This window comes from Vipera ursinii (assembly GCF_947247035.1).
Source record: "Vipera ursinii genome assembly, chromosome: Z".
In the NCBI taxonomy this organism is placed as follows: Eukaryota; Metazoa; Chordata; class Lepidosauria; order Squamata; family Viperidae; genus Vipera; species Vipera ursinii.
In genome coordinates this window covers 102368956-102387936 of record NC_139517.1, presented here as the reverse complement: position 1 = coordinate 102387936, position 18981 = coordinate 102368956, and the positions used below count along the sequence as shown (strand labels likewise).

Below are 18981 nucleotides of genomic sequence, written 5' to 3'. Positions count from 1 at the left end.
CCCAGAGAGGCGACAAAGAAAGAAGGGTGCCCCAGCAACTCTAGAATGATGGCGGTCGTTCCGTTCATCATGGGGAAAGCCTTCTAACCTGACAGGAGAAAGTCTGTATTTCACCGATCAACCCAAGCTACTTGCAACCAAAGTCCAAAAGAACTAACCAGCACAACAGTAAGTAAAGAGCGTGCTTGAAACTGGGTGAGGAATCTGATTTTCCTTTTTCCATTCCACACTTAATTTCCTGGAAAAGATCCCCAAGAAGCAAAATACCTCCAAAAGTGAAGGAGGGAGACTTCTGCCCCACCCTTATACTAACAGAAACGGTGAATTAAAATTTCCATGGAGGATCGAAATATATGGTAGTTAAATAAATTTATAAACTTGAAAGCTAAAATTTAATTTTGGATAAGTTTAAAATTGTTGAATGGTTAAGACTCTCATTTTAAAGACCATTGTTCATATTGAAAACTAAATAGATGCTGGCACCTAGTGGTGGATGAGGTTTATCACAGTCATGTTCTCCATAGAGAACTTGCCAAAACCTGGGAAAAGCTAATCTGTGTTTGTGACTTTCAAAGCTTTAATAACAAAGAACAACTGTGACAAAAAAAAGACAACAATCTGGGCTGCAGACAAAGAGAGAATCATAAACTTTAAGAAAAAAAGTTTTTTTGAACTGTTTGGATTATAAATATCTATTTAAGTGAGATTCTAAAGCTATTTGCAGAAAACAAGGAAAACTTCAACTTTTGGCCATCATGGATCAGAGACATGTAGACAGAACACACCAAGAAAACATAAATACCTCTCAGGAGGAGATATGTAGTATACTGCAATTAATTCAAACAACGAGTTCAAATCACAAAGAAATCCAAAATAAATTTGAAAATATAAATCATTCTATTTTTAAGTTAACTCTACAACAAAAAACTTCCAGGAAACAAGAGAGAAGGAGCAGACAAAACAAATAAGTGAACATAAAACTGAAAATAGAGAGTCAAAGATGGAACTTAACAAAGCAAGAAAACATTATTTAATCCTAGTGGGGGGGGGGGGGGGAAATCACAAGAAATGGAAAAAACAACTCATCCCTTAATCTCAGGACAAAAAAACCAGATTGGATAAAATGGAATGTAGAGATCTTGAAAACGTCAGAGAAAGGAAGTGATAAGAGAAGCAGAGAAGAAAAAGATTTTCAAGAAACATGGAAAGGCAAAAGCCTCATATAAAAACTTTATTTGATTTATTTTTTATACCTACAGCAACAGTCATGAATATATGGAAAAACTTTTTGATTCAACAAAACACATTGATCAAGAAAGATACTGGTCAAAGGAAAAAGATTAAAGTGAAAATTAAGAAAATAGATGATGGGATCTACCAGAGAGAATATTTAAAAAAGAAACATTTGTTTGAATATGGTTAAAGAAATAGAAAAGATCAGGGGAAAAATATTGGATTGTCTAGTACTGAACAGATTTACATTGACAAAGTTAATGTCAAATATGTGAATCCAGACAACCTGTTGTTTACTAAGCACTAAAGACTGTAATTCTTAAAAATCAACAAAACATTTTTTTTAAAAAGGAAAAGGAAAGAGAATAAGGGTTGATTTGTATTTGAATTCAGTTTTGGATTAAGTTTAATGGTTATCTGTCAAGAACTCCAGTTTCATACTAATACTTCAAACTATAAAATTCACTAAAAAAACCCGCTCCTAATTTAGACATTAAGAACTGGCAGTTTTCATAAACTGGCATTATGTTTGGATGAACGTTTCTCCTATCTCCTTCTTTAAGAAATATCAATATAACAAATCTATTTCAGAGCACTAAGCCCTAACTTCAACACTATTTAGTTAATCCTTAATCTTTTAACTTTCAGTTTCACCATCAACTAGTCAGGTCCAAAGCTTTCACATTTATTATGTGTTTATTTATATTCAGTTTTCAGACTATGGTAACCTATAGTTAAGATAAACAAAACAGCAGCAGACTATCAAATCAAAAATAAAATCAATGAAACCATATCCAATCAGCAACAATTCCACTATCTATGAAAGCCAGGCATGAAAACAGAAGAAATCATTAAACCTAATATCAAGACTTCAAAAGAGAAGGCAACTGTGTACAAGAAATTCTAGATCGGGGTCCCCAACCTTTCTGGGTTGGTGGCCCAGGGGGAAAGGGAGGGGCAGGCACCTTTATGCGCACATGTGCACATATGCAAATGTGGCTGCGTGTGTGTGCGGGCCATGAGTACTCCACAAATGGGGCTGCTAGCACTGGCTCAAGGCTCGGCTAGTGCCAGTGCAAGGCTCATAGCTTGGCTAGTGCCGACGCGAGGCTCACAGCTTGTGGCTCAGCTAGCGATGGCGCAAGGATCATGGCTTGGCTAGCACCAGCCTTGTTCACAGCTTGGCTAGCACCGACACAAGGGGGGGTGAACGCGCACACATAGCCAGCCACTCACACGAGCCAGGGGCCAAGAGACCATGGCCCAGTAGTGGGCTATGGCCCATAAGTTGGGCACCTCTGTTCTAGATACATACAAAACAGGATAACAGGAAAGGTATTAGGTCCAAGGGTCATTTGATAATTCTGGAGACCAGCCTTTGAAATTGTTCTCAGTGGATGGGCAGATTATAAAGACACTAACAAGCTTGCTGCACAGAGCAATATTAATATAATTAGTAATATAATTCAGCTGAGTTATTTTCGCCCGAAACAGCGCCGATCAGCTGTTCGGGCGAATTTGAAGCCCCCTCCTCGGGAGAAGAGGAGGGGGTGAGCTCCCAGGTAGGGGTAGAGTTCTCCAGGGCCGCCTGAGCTTATGGCTTGGGCGGCTGAAGGATTGAACTCCCCCGTAGCCTGGGCTGCTCCCAGCTGGCCAGCGCCTCTGCTCCTGATTTCTTGGAGCAGAGCCAGGCGTCTGCGACCACCCCTGCCTGAAGGAATGACTATGGATTAAAGGAGCAGGCAGAGTGATACAAGAGGAAAAGGTGAAGAGGATTATTATATTTTACTCTCCAGCTTGATGGACTTTTTTTGGATTATAAATCTGAAGTGAAAGTGCGTCACAATTGGTAAAAGATGGCGGCTAAACCACCCCCTAAAACTCTTCGGAGTGCTGGAACTTCTCCGGTGCAACAATCATTACTGCAGGCGCTGCATCCTCCTGATGTATTGACATCAAAGGACTTACAAGATGCTCTTGAAAAACACACCCAGGTAATTTTGGAATCAATTAATGATAGATTTGCACAGATGGAGGAGAAACTGGAGAAATTGGAGGAGAGAATGGAGGAGAGGATGGAACAGAAGTTCAGAGTGATGAAGGTAGACATCTTGTCTTCAGTGTGTAAAGTGGCTCGTTGTGTGGAAGAATTGGAGGAAAAGCTAGAAGATTTGACTCAAAAGAATGCTATATTAGAAGCAAAAGTATTGGAGAATGAAGATAAAATGGAAAAGGAACTGAGTCTTGCTCAATATTACCAGATGCAGTTTGCTATTAGAATTAGAGGGTTAAAGGAGAATATTAAGGAAGATCTAAAGCAGCTGGTTTCTGAGGCTTTCGAAGTACTATTGAAACAGCCAGCATCTGAAATAAAAGGAGGCATGGATAAAGTGTTTCGTGTGAATTCATGGATTGCTAGACAGAGAAAGTTGCCTAGAGATGTGGTGGTATATTTTGCAAAAAGGGAAACTAGAGATGAAGTTATACGAGCTGCTTATGATACTAAAGTTGTGATTGCTAATCAAGAAGTTTTGGTCTTAAAAGAAATTCCTCCAAAGATTCTAAGGAGAAGGAAGGATTTTACATTTCTTGTGCAAGAGCTCAAGCAACGGGATATAAGGTTCAGATGGGAGATCCCAGTTGGGTTGATGGTGACGCACGAAGGTAAAAGGTACCGTCTGGTTACTGTGATGCAAGCGCGTGATTTCTACAATAATGTTTTAAATGCAACGCCATTAACACTTCTGGAAGCTGAAAAGGGATCTGGAGAAGGAATGCATCAAGAGGCCGAAGATGGTCAGATAGAAGACAACGGTGTTGGAGGAGATCAAGATATAACCTCGTCGGATGATTCTATAGAACAGAGGGTGACGTGTGCTGCTGCAAAACGATCTAAGAAGAGAAAATAGCAGGATTTGCAGAAGTTTATGGAATTTCTACGACGTATTTATAGTCAAGTATGGGAGGTGGGAAAAGGTTTGGGTGTAGACGCAATATATTTTTATATGTGGTGGTTTTGTGGAAAGGGTGAGCTTTTTTGGATTAAAGTATGGTGGAATATACAGAAGATTCTCAAATGGAGGTTAAAGTTTTGTTCGCAATCTTTTTTTGTTTGGAATAATTATAGATGTGGCACTGGAAGAGGAACGGCCGATTATAGAAGAGTTGACTTTAAAGTTTTCTGATTTGGTTGAGGTGGCGAAGATTTTGGTTAATTTGAAAGATTATCTGTAAGAACGTTATATCATGGAATGGATGGAGTCTATTTAGGATAAGTATAGGGTTGAGAAGTATTATGTAGTATTTGAATAACTCTTTTTTCCTTTTTTTTCTTTTTCTTTTTCTCTTTCTATCTTGGGGTTTTTTCCCTTTTTTTTTTGTTTTTAATATATATTTAATACTATTAAGGTTTGTTTTATCCTATATAAGCTAGAGAGTGTTTCTTTTTTATTTTAGTTTTTTATATATATTTAATATTGCTAAGGTTTGTTTTATCCTATATAAGCTAGAGAGTGATGGATTTTAGAACTTATAGTTGTTAGTATATGGTTGTTTATGTTTGCTTTTTTTTATATATATATACCTTGTATTTAGCTCTGGGAAGTCGGGGGGGAGGGGGGGAGGGGGGGAGGTAGGGGGGGGAGGAGGGAGGGGGGGAGGGGGGGAGGTAGGGGGGGAGGAGGGAGGGGGAAGGGGGTTTTTTTAAAGGAAAATTGTATCTTAAAACTTTTCAATAAAAAAAAAATTAGTAATATAATTAATATTATTCCCCTCCCCGTTAATAGTGAGCAGAGTCATTCAAGAACAAGGATATCAACCTTATTTATGTTTATGTTTTATATGACTATGTTTTTGTACTTCATTATACACTGTAACCTGCATAAACCCCAGTGATATATAAATCAAATTGTGGGATAATACATGAAATACATACACTTTAACATGTACGTAGAAGTGGCAAAACTAGTACAGGAAGTCAACAGTTCATTTAGTGACCATTCAAAGTAATAATAACATTGGAAAAAGTGACTTATGGGGACTTCCGGGTGGTGCTTCAGCGGCGTGGACGGTCGGGATCGACCGCCAGCCTTCCGATTTCGCTAAAGCTGCGGAGCAGCTGACGATCAGCTGTTCCGCGGCTTAAAAACCCTTCCTCTCAGGCAAAGAGGGGAAGGGGAGACTCTGGGTAGGGGTAGAGCTCCCCTAGAGCCCCAGAATGTTTGGGGCTTGAAGGGTGAGAGCTCCCCCGAAGCCCAGAAAATACTCCAGATCAGAGGACTTTTCTGCTTTTAAGCAGAACAAGACGCTGAATCCACTCCTGCTGGATTTGTTTGTTATCTTGAGTAATTGATGCAGGCGGAGCGGATGCGGGAGCAATATAAACAGCAAGATAAGACTTTAACTCTGGAACTTCAATTTTATCCTGTTTCAACGATCGTTTTAAAAAAGAAGGGTAAGATGGCGCCTGAGTGATTCTTTGTAACAAGAATTGAAAGCGTCTGGTTGTTTTTTTCTTCCTCAAAGTGAAAGTGATTGTTTGGATATTGAGGAGGAATATGCAAACTTTGGAGCTGTTTAAAAGTGATTATAAGACTGGGATATTTAACACTTGAAGTACAATAGCAAGTGGGGCGGAAAAGTGAAAGTGTGCAACGAAAGTTAATTAGGTGTTAAAATGGCTTCCAAACCACCTAGAATTCCCGTTTCTAAAAGTCCGGGGGCATCGACTGTTCAGCAATCTGGAATTCAATCTTTGATGTTACCTGCCGCAGCTGTTGCACCTGCACTGACTTTAAAAGACTTACAAGATTCTTTAAAAAATGCTTTAAAACTTCAGTCTGAAAAAATATCTGAGCAGATGGCAGAACTTATTGAAGAAAAAAATAAGGAAATACGGGAGGATATTTTGATGGCATTTCAGGGGCTCTCAGGTTGTATTGAGAGCCTGGATGAACGTGTGGAAGAAGTGAAACAAAATAATCTGATGCTGGAGGCTAAAATGTGTGAAGTTGAGAATAAAATGGAAAAAATTGATGATGAAGTGGTGATGACACAATATAGAGACATGGAGTTTGCCCTGAGGATAAGAGGTTTAAAAGAGAATCCACAGGAAAATCTGGAGGAGATGCTGGTGGATGCTCTGGCGCCTATTTTGGGAATAATTCTTGGATTGCTAGGCAAAGGAAACTGCCAAGAGATGTGGTTGTGTATTTTACAAAGAGAAAGATCAGAAATGAGATCATTCAAGCTTTTTACAATAATAGATTTAAAGTGGCTAATCAAGAGGTTTTGATTCTGAAAGAGATTCCCCCAAGAATTTTGAGAAAAAGGAAAGATTTTGTTCTGGCAGATGAATTAAAAAAATAACAGCTTCAGTTCAGATGGGAGATACCAATGGGGATTGTGGTGAATTATGCTGGAGTAAGATATTGTCTTAATACAGTCCTGAAGGCACGTGATTTTTATTCTAATGTATTGAAAGCAGGTTCACCGCCATCTTCAGAAATTAAATGAGGGAAAGAAGAAGTTAAAGGAAGAAAAGAAGAAGGAGAGCGACAGGTACAAGAAGTACAGCAAATCTCGGAAACTGTGCAACCTCAGGTTTTATTAGAAGAATCAAAGATTCAAAGAGTGACACGGGCTGCATGTAGACGTAAGGAACAACAACAACAACAGTAACAGTCTTCTATAACTACAAGTCAGGAATCTACTTCTAGTGAAGCAGTGGGAGGAGCTAGGCCAAAGAGGCAGATGCTTATGGATCTGCAAGAAACGCTCCGAAAGCTTCAAGTCGCAAAAGATGGTGACAAAGTTTCTAACTTGGAATGTTAATGGATTAAATTCACCACAAAAGAGAAAGTATTTCAGTATTTGAAACAATTTAAAAATGATGTTATATGCTTGCAAGAAATGCATATTCACGCATCTGATCAAAAATATTTGATAAACTCTAGACTGGGTATACAATTTATTGCATCTGCTCCAGAGAAGAAAAATGGAGTAGTTATCTATGTAAAGAAAGACTTAACAGCTAATTTAATTGAAGCAGATAAACAAGGAAGATATATTATAATTGAACTATTAATAGAAGGGAAGAAAATATTTTTAATTGGAGTATATGCACCTAATCAACAGCAAGGAGAATTTTACAAACTGTTACATAATAAAATAATTCAATGGGATTATAAATCGAGTATTCTAATGGGAGATTGGAATGGAGTGTTGGATACTCAGAAAGATAAAAAAGGTTCTTTTAAAAATATTCCAAGCCATGCTAGATTGCCAAAATCTTTTTTTGATTTGAAAGATGACTTGGAATTGCGACATGTCTGGAGAGAACGAAATTTGGAAGAAAAAGATTTTACCTTTTTTTCTGATAGACATCAATCTTTTTCTAGGATTGATTTTATATTAACTACTAATGATTTTTTTCTAGGATTAAGAAGATTAAGACATGCCCAAGAACTTTATCAGATCATAGTCCACTTTGGATGGAATTGGATAAGGGCATGGGGGAAAGAAGATCATGGAGATTAAATGAAAATTTGTTTAGATATGAAGAAAATGTGGTAGAATGTAAAAAGCATATGCGAGAATTTTTTATTATGAATATACTCCCATTGAAATGGTTTGGGATGCAAGTAAAGCTTATATGAGAGGAGTGCTAATACATTTGAATAATAAACATAGATATAGATTGGAATATAAGCGTAAAGAAATAGAGGAGGAAATAAAGTTGAAAGAGAAAGTTCTTATTTTGAACCCATCTGATAAGAGGTTGAAAGAAGTAATTAACTTGCTAAGAGGACAGTTTGATATGTTAATGGCAGATCAGGTGGCAACTAATTTACGATATGCCAAACATAATACTTTTAATAATGCTAATAAGCCGAGTAGGTGGTTAGCTTATTTATTAAGAAAAAACAAAGATCGCATAATATTGATAAGATAAAATATAAGGGTAAAGAGGTGTTTCAGCAAAATCTTATTAAAAAAAGCTTTTGTTGAATTTTATTCTAAATTATATGCTAGGGATATAAAGCAAGGTTTAGATATTTATTTATTTATTTATTTATCTATCTATTTATTTATTTAATTGGATTTATATACCGTCCTTTCCCGAAGGACTCAGGGCAGTTTACAGGGTATTTAAAACAAGAAATACAAAAGTTAAATACAATTAAAAATAATTACAACAGTCCCTGAAAAGGTTAAAAAAAACCCCAATTAAAATTAAAATTCTCAGCCTGGGCCAGAGAGCTCGAAGAGCCAGGTCTTCAGGTCCCGGCGGAATGAACGGAGGTTGGGGGCAGTACTAAGCTCCATGGGCAGCTGGTTCCAGAGGGCAGGCGCACCCACTGAAAAGGCCTTTCCCCTGGGTGTTACCCGCCGGCAATCTTTTACCGGCGGCACCCTGAGAAGACCCTCCCTGTGGGAGCGCACAGGACAAAGGGAACTTGATGCTGGCAGCAGGTGTTCCCTCAGATATCCCAGACCCAAGCCATTTAGGGCTTTATAGGTCATCACCAGCACCTTGAATCTCACCCGGAGGGCAACCGGAAGCCAATGCAGCTCGCGGAGTAGAGGTGTTACATAGGAGTATCGGAAAACCCCCATCACCACTCGTGCGGCCGCATTCTGCACCAGCTGAAGCCTACGAGTGGTCCTCAAGGGCAGCCCCATGTAGAGAGCGTTGCAGTAGTCTAAACGGGAGGTCACGAGCGCATGAGTGACTGTGTGTAGGGAATCTCGGTCCAGGTAGGGTCGCAACTGGCGCATCAGGCAAACCTGGGCAAAAGCCTCCCTGGTCACAGCTCCTATATGGTCTTCAAAATTGAGCCGGGAGTCAAGGAGGATGCCCAAGTTGCGAGCCCTATCAACAGGGGGGGTAACACCTCACCCCCCATCGTTAAAGGTGGAATGGTCTGGTTAACCCGAGATGCTGATATGCACAGCCACTCACTATGGATAGTTACTTACAGGATGTGAATATCCCAATACTTACACAAGAGCAACGGGAAGGGATGAATCAATTGTTAACTGCTGAAGAAATTATTTTAGCAATTAAACAATTAAAAGTGGGTAAGGCACCCGGTACAGATGGTTTATCAGCTATTTATTAGAAAAATTTACAATCAGAAATGGTGGAGCCTTTAAAAGAATTATTTAGAACAATTCAATTTGGAGGAGAAGTGCCTCCATCGTGGAAAACAGCATTTATAACTTTGATTCCGAAGGAAGATCAAGATCTTGTTCAACTTAAAAATTATAGGCCTATATCGCTTTTAAATAATGATTATAAAATATTTGCAAAGATTTTAGCAAATAGATTAATGAAGGTTATGCAGTAAATGATTCATAGTGATCAAACAGGATTTATAAGTAGTAGACAAATGAAAAATAATGTGACATATTGTAAATTTATTAGAATTTTTGGAAAGAAATAATCAAGTCCCCGCAGCGCTGATCTTTTTGGATGCTGAAAAGGCCTTTGATCAATTGAATTGGCAATTTTTATTCAAAGTTTTGGAGAAGACGGAGTTTGGTGATAAGTTTTTACAACCTATTAGGGCAATATATCAAAAACAAACAGCTCAAATAATAATTAATGGTAGTTTAACAAAAGCTTGTAAAATTGAAAAAGGTACAAGACAGGTTGTCCGCTGTCACCATTATTGTTTGTTTTAACATTGGAAATATTGTTGATCAAGATACGTGATTCAGAGAAAATAAACGAAATTAAAATTAAAGATCAAGATTATAGATTGAAAGCATTTGCAGATGACTTAGTAATTACATTAAGTCAACCAACTCAATCGGTTACAGATTTAATGGAAATAATTTTACAATATGGACAAGTTTCTGGATTTAAGGTAAATAGGCAAAAAACTAAAATATTGGTTAAAAATATGACCAAGGAACAAAAGGAAGTTTTAGGAAAACTAACGGGATTTGAAATAGTTAAGATGATCAAATACTTGGGGGTATATCTTTCAACTTCAAATGCGAAATTATATAAAAATAATTATGAATTGTTATTATCAAAAATACAAAAAGAATTAGATAGTTGGAAAAAATTACAATTGTCCTTATTGCAGCTGTGAAAATGAATGTTTTACCTAAATTCTTATTCTTGTTTCAAATGCTAAAAAGTAAAGGTAAAGGTTCCCCCGCACATGCGTGCTAGTCGTTTCCGACTCTAGGGGCCGGTGCTCATCTCCGTTTCAAAGCCAAAGAGCCAGCGCTTGTCCGAGGACGTCTCCGTGGTCATGTGGCCGGCATGACTAGATGCCAAAGGCGCACAGAATGCTGTTACCTTCCCACCGCAGTGGTCCCTATTTTTCTACTTGCATTTTTACGTGTTTTTGAACTGCTAGGTAGGCAGAAGCTGGGACGAGTAACAGGCACTCACTCTGTTACGCGGCACTCGGGATTTGACCCGCCAAACTGCCAACCTTCTGATCGACAAGCTCAGCGTCCTAACCCACTGAGCCACCTATACTATACTGATACCTATACTTAAAAAAGACTCAAATTTGGAGGAATGGCAGAGAGGTATTAATAAATTTATTTGGGCAGGGAAGAGACTGAGAGTTAAACTTAAGATAATGCAAGATGTACGTGAAAGAGGTGGTCTTAAAATGCTCAATTTTAAATTATACTACGAGGCTGCAGCATTATCATCAATTAGTAATTGGTTTAACTTAACACAAAGGAGATTATTGAATATTGAAGGATATGATTTGTTATATGGTTGGCATGCTTATTTATTGTATGACAAAAAAGTGGATAATGTTTTTAAGACACATATATTAAGATATGCCCTGTTGCGAGTTTGGAAAAAATATCATTATAAGTTGAATTTTAAAATTCCAATTTGGGCAATACCTAAACATGCGATAGAAAATATAAATGTGGGCTTTAAGCATGATGTGATTACATATAAAGAAATTCTTAGATTGGAAAGAAATGTATGGCAATTAAAGCCATTTAATATTTTAAAAGAAGAAAATATAGTACAAACTTGGTTTCAGTATGGGCAGTTACAAGCTAGATGGAAACAGGATCAGATAATTGGTATTTCCATAGTAGATGAAAATTTGGTTAAACAAATTAGAGATCAAAGTCCTGCACATATAAGAAGGATATGTAATGCATTGATAGAATTAGATTCAGAAACGGAACTTGCTAAAGATTGTATGATAAAATGGGCCCAGAATATTCAAGAACCTACAGCGATGGATACTTGGGAAACAATCTGGGTCAGAAATGTAAAATTTACACAGGCGCAAAATTTAAGAGAGAATTTTTGTAAGATGTTTTATAGATGGCATTTAGATCCTAAGAAATTGGCATGTATGTATCCAAATTATCAGCCTAAATGCTGGAGGTGTGGTTGTGATGATGCAACGTATTATCATATATGGTGGACTTGTAAAAAAGTTAAAGCTTTTTGGATTAAAATTTGGTGGAATATGCAGAAGATATCTAAGAAAAAGATAAAGTTTTCTCCACAATTATTTTTGCTGGGTATTACTATAGACTGTACTGCTATAGAAACTAAATTGATGTTGTATTTAATAACGGCAGCAAGACTTTTGGTAGCGCAATATTGGAAGGAGGATTTGCCTACTATAGAAGAATGGATTTAAAAGTTTCGAACCTGGCAGAAATGGCAAAAATTTCAGCATATTTGAAAGACCATTCGCAACAAAGATGTATCTTGGAATGGAGAAGATGGATTGATTTTATTCAGAATAAATATAGGACCAAAAAGTTTCATTTAGCATTTGAATAAGTAGTAGATTTATAAGATTTATTATTATTTAGTTATTTTAAGGAGAGTTAAAGTTTGATAGGACTTAAAGTGTTATTATAGTTAGCATATTATAGTTTAAGATTGTTAGGGTTAATACCCTATATTACGCTCTGGGAAGTTGGGGGGGGAGAGGGAGGGAGGGGAAATTGGGTGGGGGTGGGGCAGGGGTGGGTCTTATGTTTATGTATTTGTAAAACTTTTTAATAAAAAAAAGAAAAAAAGAAAAAAGTGACTTATGAGTGTTTTTCAGTTAGTACAGGGCTGTCAAACTGCCACCCTGCGGGCTGGACACATCACAATGAAACCGCGCCCACCCCATTGCTGGCAATGGGGAAAAAGCTTTGATACATCATGCAACAGCATGAGTTTGACATGTCTGAGTTAGGACCTTTGCAGTATTCCTATGATCATGTGATCAAAATTCAGAGGCTTGGCAACTGGTTCATACTTATGACAGTTACTGTGTCCAAAGGTCATCTGATCACCTTCTGCAACCTTCTGACGAGCAAAGTCAATGGGGAAGCCAGATTCACTTAACCGGGTTACTAACTTATCAACTGCAGTGATTCACTTAACAACTGTAGCAAGGTCACAAAATGTGACAAAACTCACTTAACAACAAAACTATTGGGCTCATTGTGGCCGTAAGTTGAGGACTAGCTGTACTTGGTCACTGTGTCCAAGAAAAAAGGGATAATGCTGCATTTAGCAATACCAGCGATACCACTGAAAGTTTGAATAGCAAGAAATCAAGGATACAGTGTAAACAGGAAAAACTAGGACGTCTACCTACTAAACACTGGCCTTCTTCAAGCCAGCAACACTTTCAGTAGTGTTCAGGATAGAGCACATTAGCTATGAAAAGCCATAGAAAACATTGTTGAGCCTGTTAAAAAGCAACTTTAAAAATCCTTCTGTCACAAGAAACCCCAAGTCTGTTTTTTAATACCAGACATTGCAGGCCATGTCCCGCAGAGAAGTCCCCGCGAAAAAGCCCCAGAACCCGCTTTGGTCTCTGCGGTGCCTCTATGCGCCCCGGGATTCGAAGCAACTTCCAAGGCCCAGCCTAAAGCCACGAACGGCCCAGACGCGCTTCTCTCTTCACCTGCTCAACGCCGAGGAAAGCATAGAAGTTTTGCGGGACTTCCTCCACGAGGTCGAAGAGCTCCAAGTCGCCGGTCTCCCAGGCGAAGGCGAGTGGTACGAGCAAACCAAGCGCTAGCAGTTGCGGCCAACGCAGCCCCATCCAGGGGCGCGCGTAGCACAGAGCGCCTCGAGGATTCTCCCGCATCCCCTCTCCAAGGCTGAGTTTAACCCAGAACAGCTGCTACTGCTGCGCCGCAGCTACACAACCCGGCAGACGTGGCCAGAAAGGGGACTGCCTTAGAATTACGCATGCTCCGCTCGCCACGCCGGTTCCGCTCCTCCCTCCGTGAGTCCCACGAGGGAGAACCAGGACGAGGCCCGGCCAATGGGTGATCGCACTACAGCGCGTCATGAAGCTGAACAACCACAAGACATGGGAAGAGGCCTGCAGGGAGGCTCTAAGTTGGCTGCTCAGGGGAGAAAAGGAAGGGGTTAGAGAGCTACTGTAGGACAAAAGGAAGGGGCTGGGGCGCTGTTTGGAAGTGAGGCCTCCTCTGGAGTGGTAAACTAAGCCGACCCTTAGTGAAGGATCAGTCTATTGCAAATCGCATGAGATAACTTGCTGGATTCCTTGTTACACCTGCACGTGCTCTCGATCCTGGAAAATCTCTGGGTTAACCATTCCATGCTTCTGATGGAAGTTCAAGAAAGCTTATAATTTTTAATAATCTGTTAGACTGAAATATGCTACTTGGCAAATGAGGACCTCGGGGAAATAATATGGGGTAGATACCTGGAATGCTGCTGGGGAAGGATTTGCATCAAGCCTGACCCAACATTGGTAAGAGTTCAAGCTTGAGCTACACAGTGACAATTTAAGAGGCAAAAATAAATATTTTGCTGTCTCAATTGCATCACTGAATGCTATCTAGCAACCTTTTATAAGGTGACTTGGTGAAGATCTTCACCAAAACCATGTGAAAGTCTGTAAAAAAACTTTTTGCCATATTTGGTGGGCAAAGTCACTCAGAATCCAGATGAGCTGACTTCCAGCTTTTGAAATAAGCTGGTATCATATTGATCCTATTATTGGACACAGCCCTCTACCATGTTGATTGTATCCTTGGATACACTTATCCCTGGATCCTTGACCCCATGATTGGTTAAAGCCCTCTGTGAGAGAAGGTTGAATTTGAGCAACATTCAAGTTAAAAATTCTAGAAAACTTTAAGAATTTATATACTATTTGTAATCTAAAACTGGAAGTCCTCAGTTAACAACCACTCATTCAGTGACCATTTGAAATTACAACTATTGAACAAGAGATGAGTATGACTGGTCTGAAGTTCTGGCCATCCCAGCACCCCCTTGGTCATCTGATAGCAATCTGGCCATTCGGCAACTAGCTGCAACATCTTGCAGTCATGTGATCTCTATTTGTGACCTTCCCCACTGACTTGCCACAACAAAGTGAAGCTGACAGGGAAGGTTTCAAATTGGTTAGGTAAGTCTATGCACCCTACCTGAGCTTTGTTGTGCTTGCACCATTCATGTATTCTCCCCAGCCACCTGTGCACCTTCCCCCCCCAACAGCAGCCATCCCAAGACCCATTGCCCTTAGGACTCCCTGGCCATGTGCACATCCTCTCCCACCCAGCAACAACCACTTCAAACCCCATCATAGCTATATAGCATCTTCCTGGTCACTGTGCACCCACTCCCTCTCTCACCCAGCAGTAGCCACCTGCCTGCTGGCCTGCTTGTAAGGTACCTCAGACTTGCAACTTCCTCTTGTTGATTTTAGAAACTGGCAAGAGCTTGCAAAAAGGTACTTATTTAGCAATGACAATGGAAACTATAGGAATGGTGCTCATGTGACACTGCAGATGACAACCACATCATTTAGCAATGGAAATTATAATTTTATTACCATTGTAATTCAAGGACTGTCTCTAATCTCAAATAAGGAATCAAACCTAATAAAGGTCTGCTTTTTGTAACCAAAGAAATTACAGCATTCCACAGTTTTTCCTATGAGCTTCCAACAAGCAAAATCAATGAATCCATCAAGGCAGGTTGCAAGTCACTCCAATAAGACACTCATACCCTCTCCCACTCAGCAACCACCACCTTTGGACGCACATATGGGCAGCTGCCATCCATCCACCCATCACTTTCCCTTGCTCAGTGTGAGGCAACCCCGCTCTCAGGAAGCCCAGGGAGAGGTCAAATGTGTCATCAGTCATGAGTCCCTGCACACCCACAAGAGATCTAAGTCCAGCACAATTTGAATCTTTCTTAACTCATGCTAATTTCCCTTGACCATTAGTAGCTCAGATTCTTATAGACAGCTTAAGCTTGCAATAAATCTTTATACTCATTTAAACTGCCTGAAACTGCTGGTTTCCCTGGTGCTTGACATTACTCACCTTCACCAAAACTTTTCACAGCTTCCGGAATGCCCTGGCCATGATCTCAGATCCCAATGCTTCTCTCAAAGAAAGAGTTGGAAGAGACCTTTGAGGTCTTTAGTCCAAGCCCCTGTTCAAGCAGGGGACCTATACCATTCCAGACAATGGAATATCCATTCTCTACTTAAAAGCCTCCATTGATGGAGCATCCACAACTTCTGAAGGCAAGCCTTTTCACTGGTTAGTTGTTTTCACAAGTCCTTAGTTCTAGGCTGGTTTTCTTCTTGATTAGTTTCCATCTATTATTGCCTTCTGATGCTTTGGAAAACAGGTTGACCCGTTCTTCTCTGTGGCAGCCCATCAAATATTGGAATGCTTCTATCATGTCACCATCCCTAGTCCTTTTTGCTAAGCTAGACATACCCAATTCCCACAAACATTTGTCATGTGTTTTAGCCTCCAGCTCCCTAATCATCTTTGTTTACCATCCATTTAGACCAGATGGTCCCCCTGGTTTGGTTTGTAGAACAGTGGCTACGAGCAGAGCCTTTTCAGAGACAGCACCCCAATTATAGAACTTTCTCCCAAGGAAAATATGAACAGTGCATCCCTCATCCATTTAGAGGCAACTCCAAACACACTGTTCAATCAGGCATATGTAGAACAACAACACATTTTATGGTCAAACAGCACTAAGTAAATTACTACTAATATTTTTCTTTCTTAAAATACACACTTTTAATATTGTTTTAAGCAGGGCTTTTTTTCTCATAGAACACTCAGAACGGTGTTCCGGAACTTTTTTTTTGCAAAAAAAACAACAACCCAGTTCCCTTATTGGTTTTCCTAAGCCTATTGCAGGGCTAGCAATCTTGGCTCTTTTTTATGACTCGTGGACTTCAACTCCCAGAAATTCTGAGCCAGCCATGCTGAGGGGAAAGGGAGAGGTTTCCAAGCTGAGCCATGCTGGCTCAGGAATTCTGAGAGTTGAAGTCCTTGAGTCATAAAAGAGCCTGCACTAGAGGAGCACATTAAAATTATTTACAGGATTACTTCTTTAGGAACTAAACTTTTAGAATCTAAAACAGCTAATTCAGAAAAGCCAACAGGAAAGAACCTCACATTTTTCATCTGCTTCTGTCTTTTGGAAGGTAAAATTAGATAACAAAATAATCTATTTCTTATGTTAACATCTCTGCAATGAAATCAAGGGTAACAGGAAAGAAATGAGAAATTTTTCTCAATGTAATATGTCTAATTTAGCTGATTCTAGAAAAAAAAGTATCTTTTGTACACTCTTGAAAACTATTTTGAATCTAAACAATTCTTAAGAATGAAATATTCTTAATTTGGACTTTACGTTTACTGTTTGGACTGTTGTGTGTTTTGAAAAATAGATTATTTAGAATCTAGTTATGTTGCACTTCAGTCTTTAAATAATTAACCTAGAATATATACATAACAATATATGATGTTTTCCCTGGTGAGCTTAACATCAATACCAACATTTATTAAAAAGGCTAAACTAATTTCTGGGGGTATTATCTGTATAGTAAAATTTTGGACAAGCAGTGATCATGTTACATATGTGCATAAGCGTAGTCAGTAGCATATGCCTTTTTAAAAATATCAAACATGCAAAGAAACAAAAATAAGTCCAAAATATCTGTATTACATCCAGAAATGCCAACTTTGCAAGCAATATTTCTCATCCATAACTATGGCACCCTAAGGATACCTGCATACATAAAAATGATTCTCTGGGATCAGTAATGCAACAGGGATTGCTTTTTCCTTCCAGTAACATATACCTAAAACCAGTTCATTGCATTTGGCAATTGTACTAAAAAAATCTCATTCATTTAATTTGAAATCAAGTGAAAAATGATTTAAATTATTTTATTAAAACAAATTAATGGCAATTCTTTTATAAAAAGTTGCCTCAAACAAAATGAGTTTGACATGCCTGCTCTAGATAGTTGAATGCTCCAAAATAAATTCTAGACCAGGCCTGTACATGCAGCCTACCAAGCACCCTTAGACAGAGAACAGACTTTTTTTTTAAAGTAATAAAATCACCACCACTGCCCTGAAAGTCATGTTGCCTAGTGCCTCCATGGCTTACCATGACCACAAGCTCCAACACTGTAGATGCTCCTCTAGTCACCAAATCATTGATTAGCCCACCAGCATTCCTTTGCAGACCACAAAGATTTTTAATTTATCAGTGTGGGCCTTTCCTTTCTACAAGATAATAATAATAATAATAATAATAATAATAATAATAATAATAATGATGATGATGATGATGATGATGATGATGATGATGATGATGGAAGAAGAAGAAGTTGGAAGGGACCTTGGAGGTCATCTAGTCCAACCCCCTGCTCAGGCAGGAAACCCTATACCATTTCAGACAAATGGCTGGCCAGCCTCTTCTTAAAAACTTCCAGTGTTGGAGCATTCACCACTTCTGGAGGCAGGTTGTTCCACTGGTTAGTTGTTCTAACTGTCAGGAAGTTTCTCCTTAGTTCTAGGTTGCTTCTCTCCTTGACTAGTTTCCATCTGTTGCTTCTTGTCCTGCTTTCAGGTGCTTTGGAGAATAGCTTGACTCCCTCTTCCTTGTGGCAGCCCCTGAGATATTGGAACACTGCTATCATGTCACCCCTCACCCTTCTCTTCATTAAACTACACATACCCAATTCCAGCAACCGTTCCCTATATGTTTTAGCCTCCAGTCCCCCAATCATCTTTGTTGCTCTTCTCTGTATTCTTTCTAGAGTCTCGACATCTTTTTTACATCGTGGTGACCAAAACTGGATGCAATATTCCAGGTGTGGCCTTACCAAGGCATTGTAAAGTGGTATTAGTACTTCACGTGATCTTGATTCTATCCCTCTGTTAATGCAGCCTAGCACTGTGTTGGCTTTTTTGGCAGCTGCAGCACACTGCTGGCTCATATTTAAGTGATTGTCCACTAGGACTCCAAGATCTCTCTCACAGTTACTACTATTGAGCAAGGTAAAACCTATATTATACCTGTGCATTTGATTTTTCCTGCCTAAATGTAGAACCTTACTTTTTTCACCATTGAATTTCATTTTGTTAGATAGTGCCCAGTGTTCGAGTCTGTCCAGATCCTCCTGTATCTTAAGGAGTATTGGCTATCTTCTGGAGTATTGGCTATTCCTGCCAGCTTGGTGTTGTCTGCAAATTTAATGAGTTCCCCATCTATCCCCTCATCCAAATCGTTGATGACGATGTTGAAGAGCTGCACAGACCTCTTCTAGATTTTCCTCTTGCCTTTCCGAGTTAACTCCTTGGTTTGTCATTGAGCAAGAATTGACTTTGTAGGGAAGCATATTATCATTTGATGTATATTTAACATATGTTCTACCTTTATTTACCAATTATATTTGTATGCAATCCACA

The 18981-nt window shown here is 39.1% G+C and overlaps 1 protein-coding gene across 2 annotated transcripts in view; it reads right to left on the bottom strand.

Annotated features, from left to right (window-relative positions):
• Positions 1-13413, bottom strand: part of DNAJC1 (DnaJ heat shock protein family (Hsp40) member C1) — a 131730-nt gene extending 118317 nt beyond the window's left edge. For both annotated transcript variants that reach the window (XM_083377984.1, XM_083377985.1), the window contains exon 1: positions 13158-13413. In XM_083377984.1, the coding sequence (XP_083234110.1) occupies positions 13158-13343 (186 nt within the window). In that variant the 5' untranslated portion in view covers positions 13344-13413. The remainder of the gene's footprint in view (positions 1-13157) is intronic.
• Between the last annotated feature and the right edge of the window lie 5568 nt (positions 13414-18981).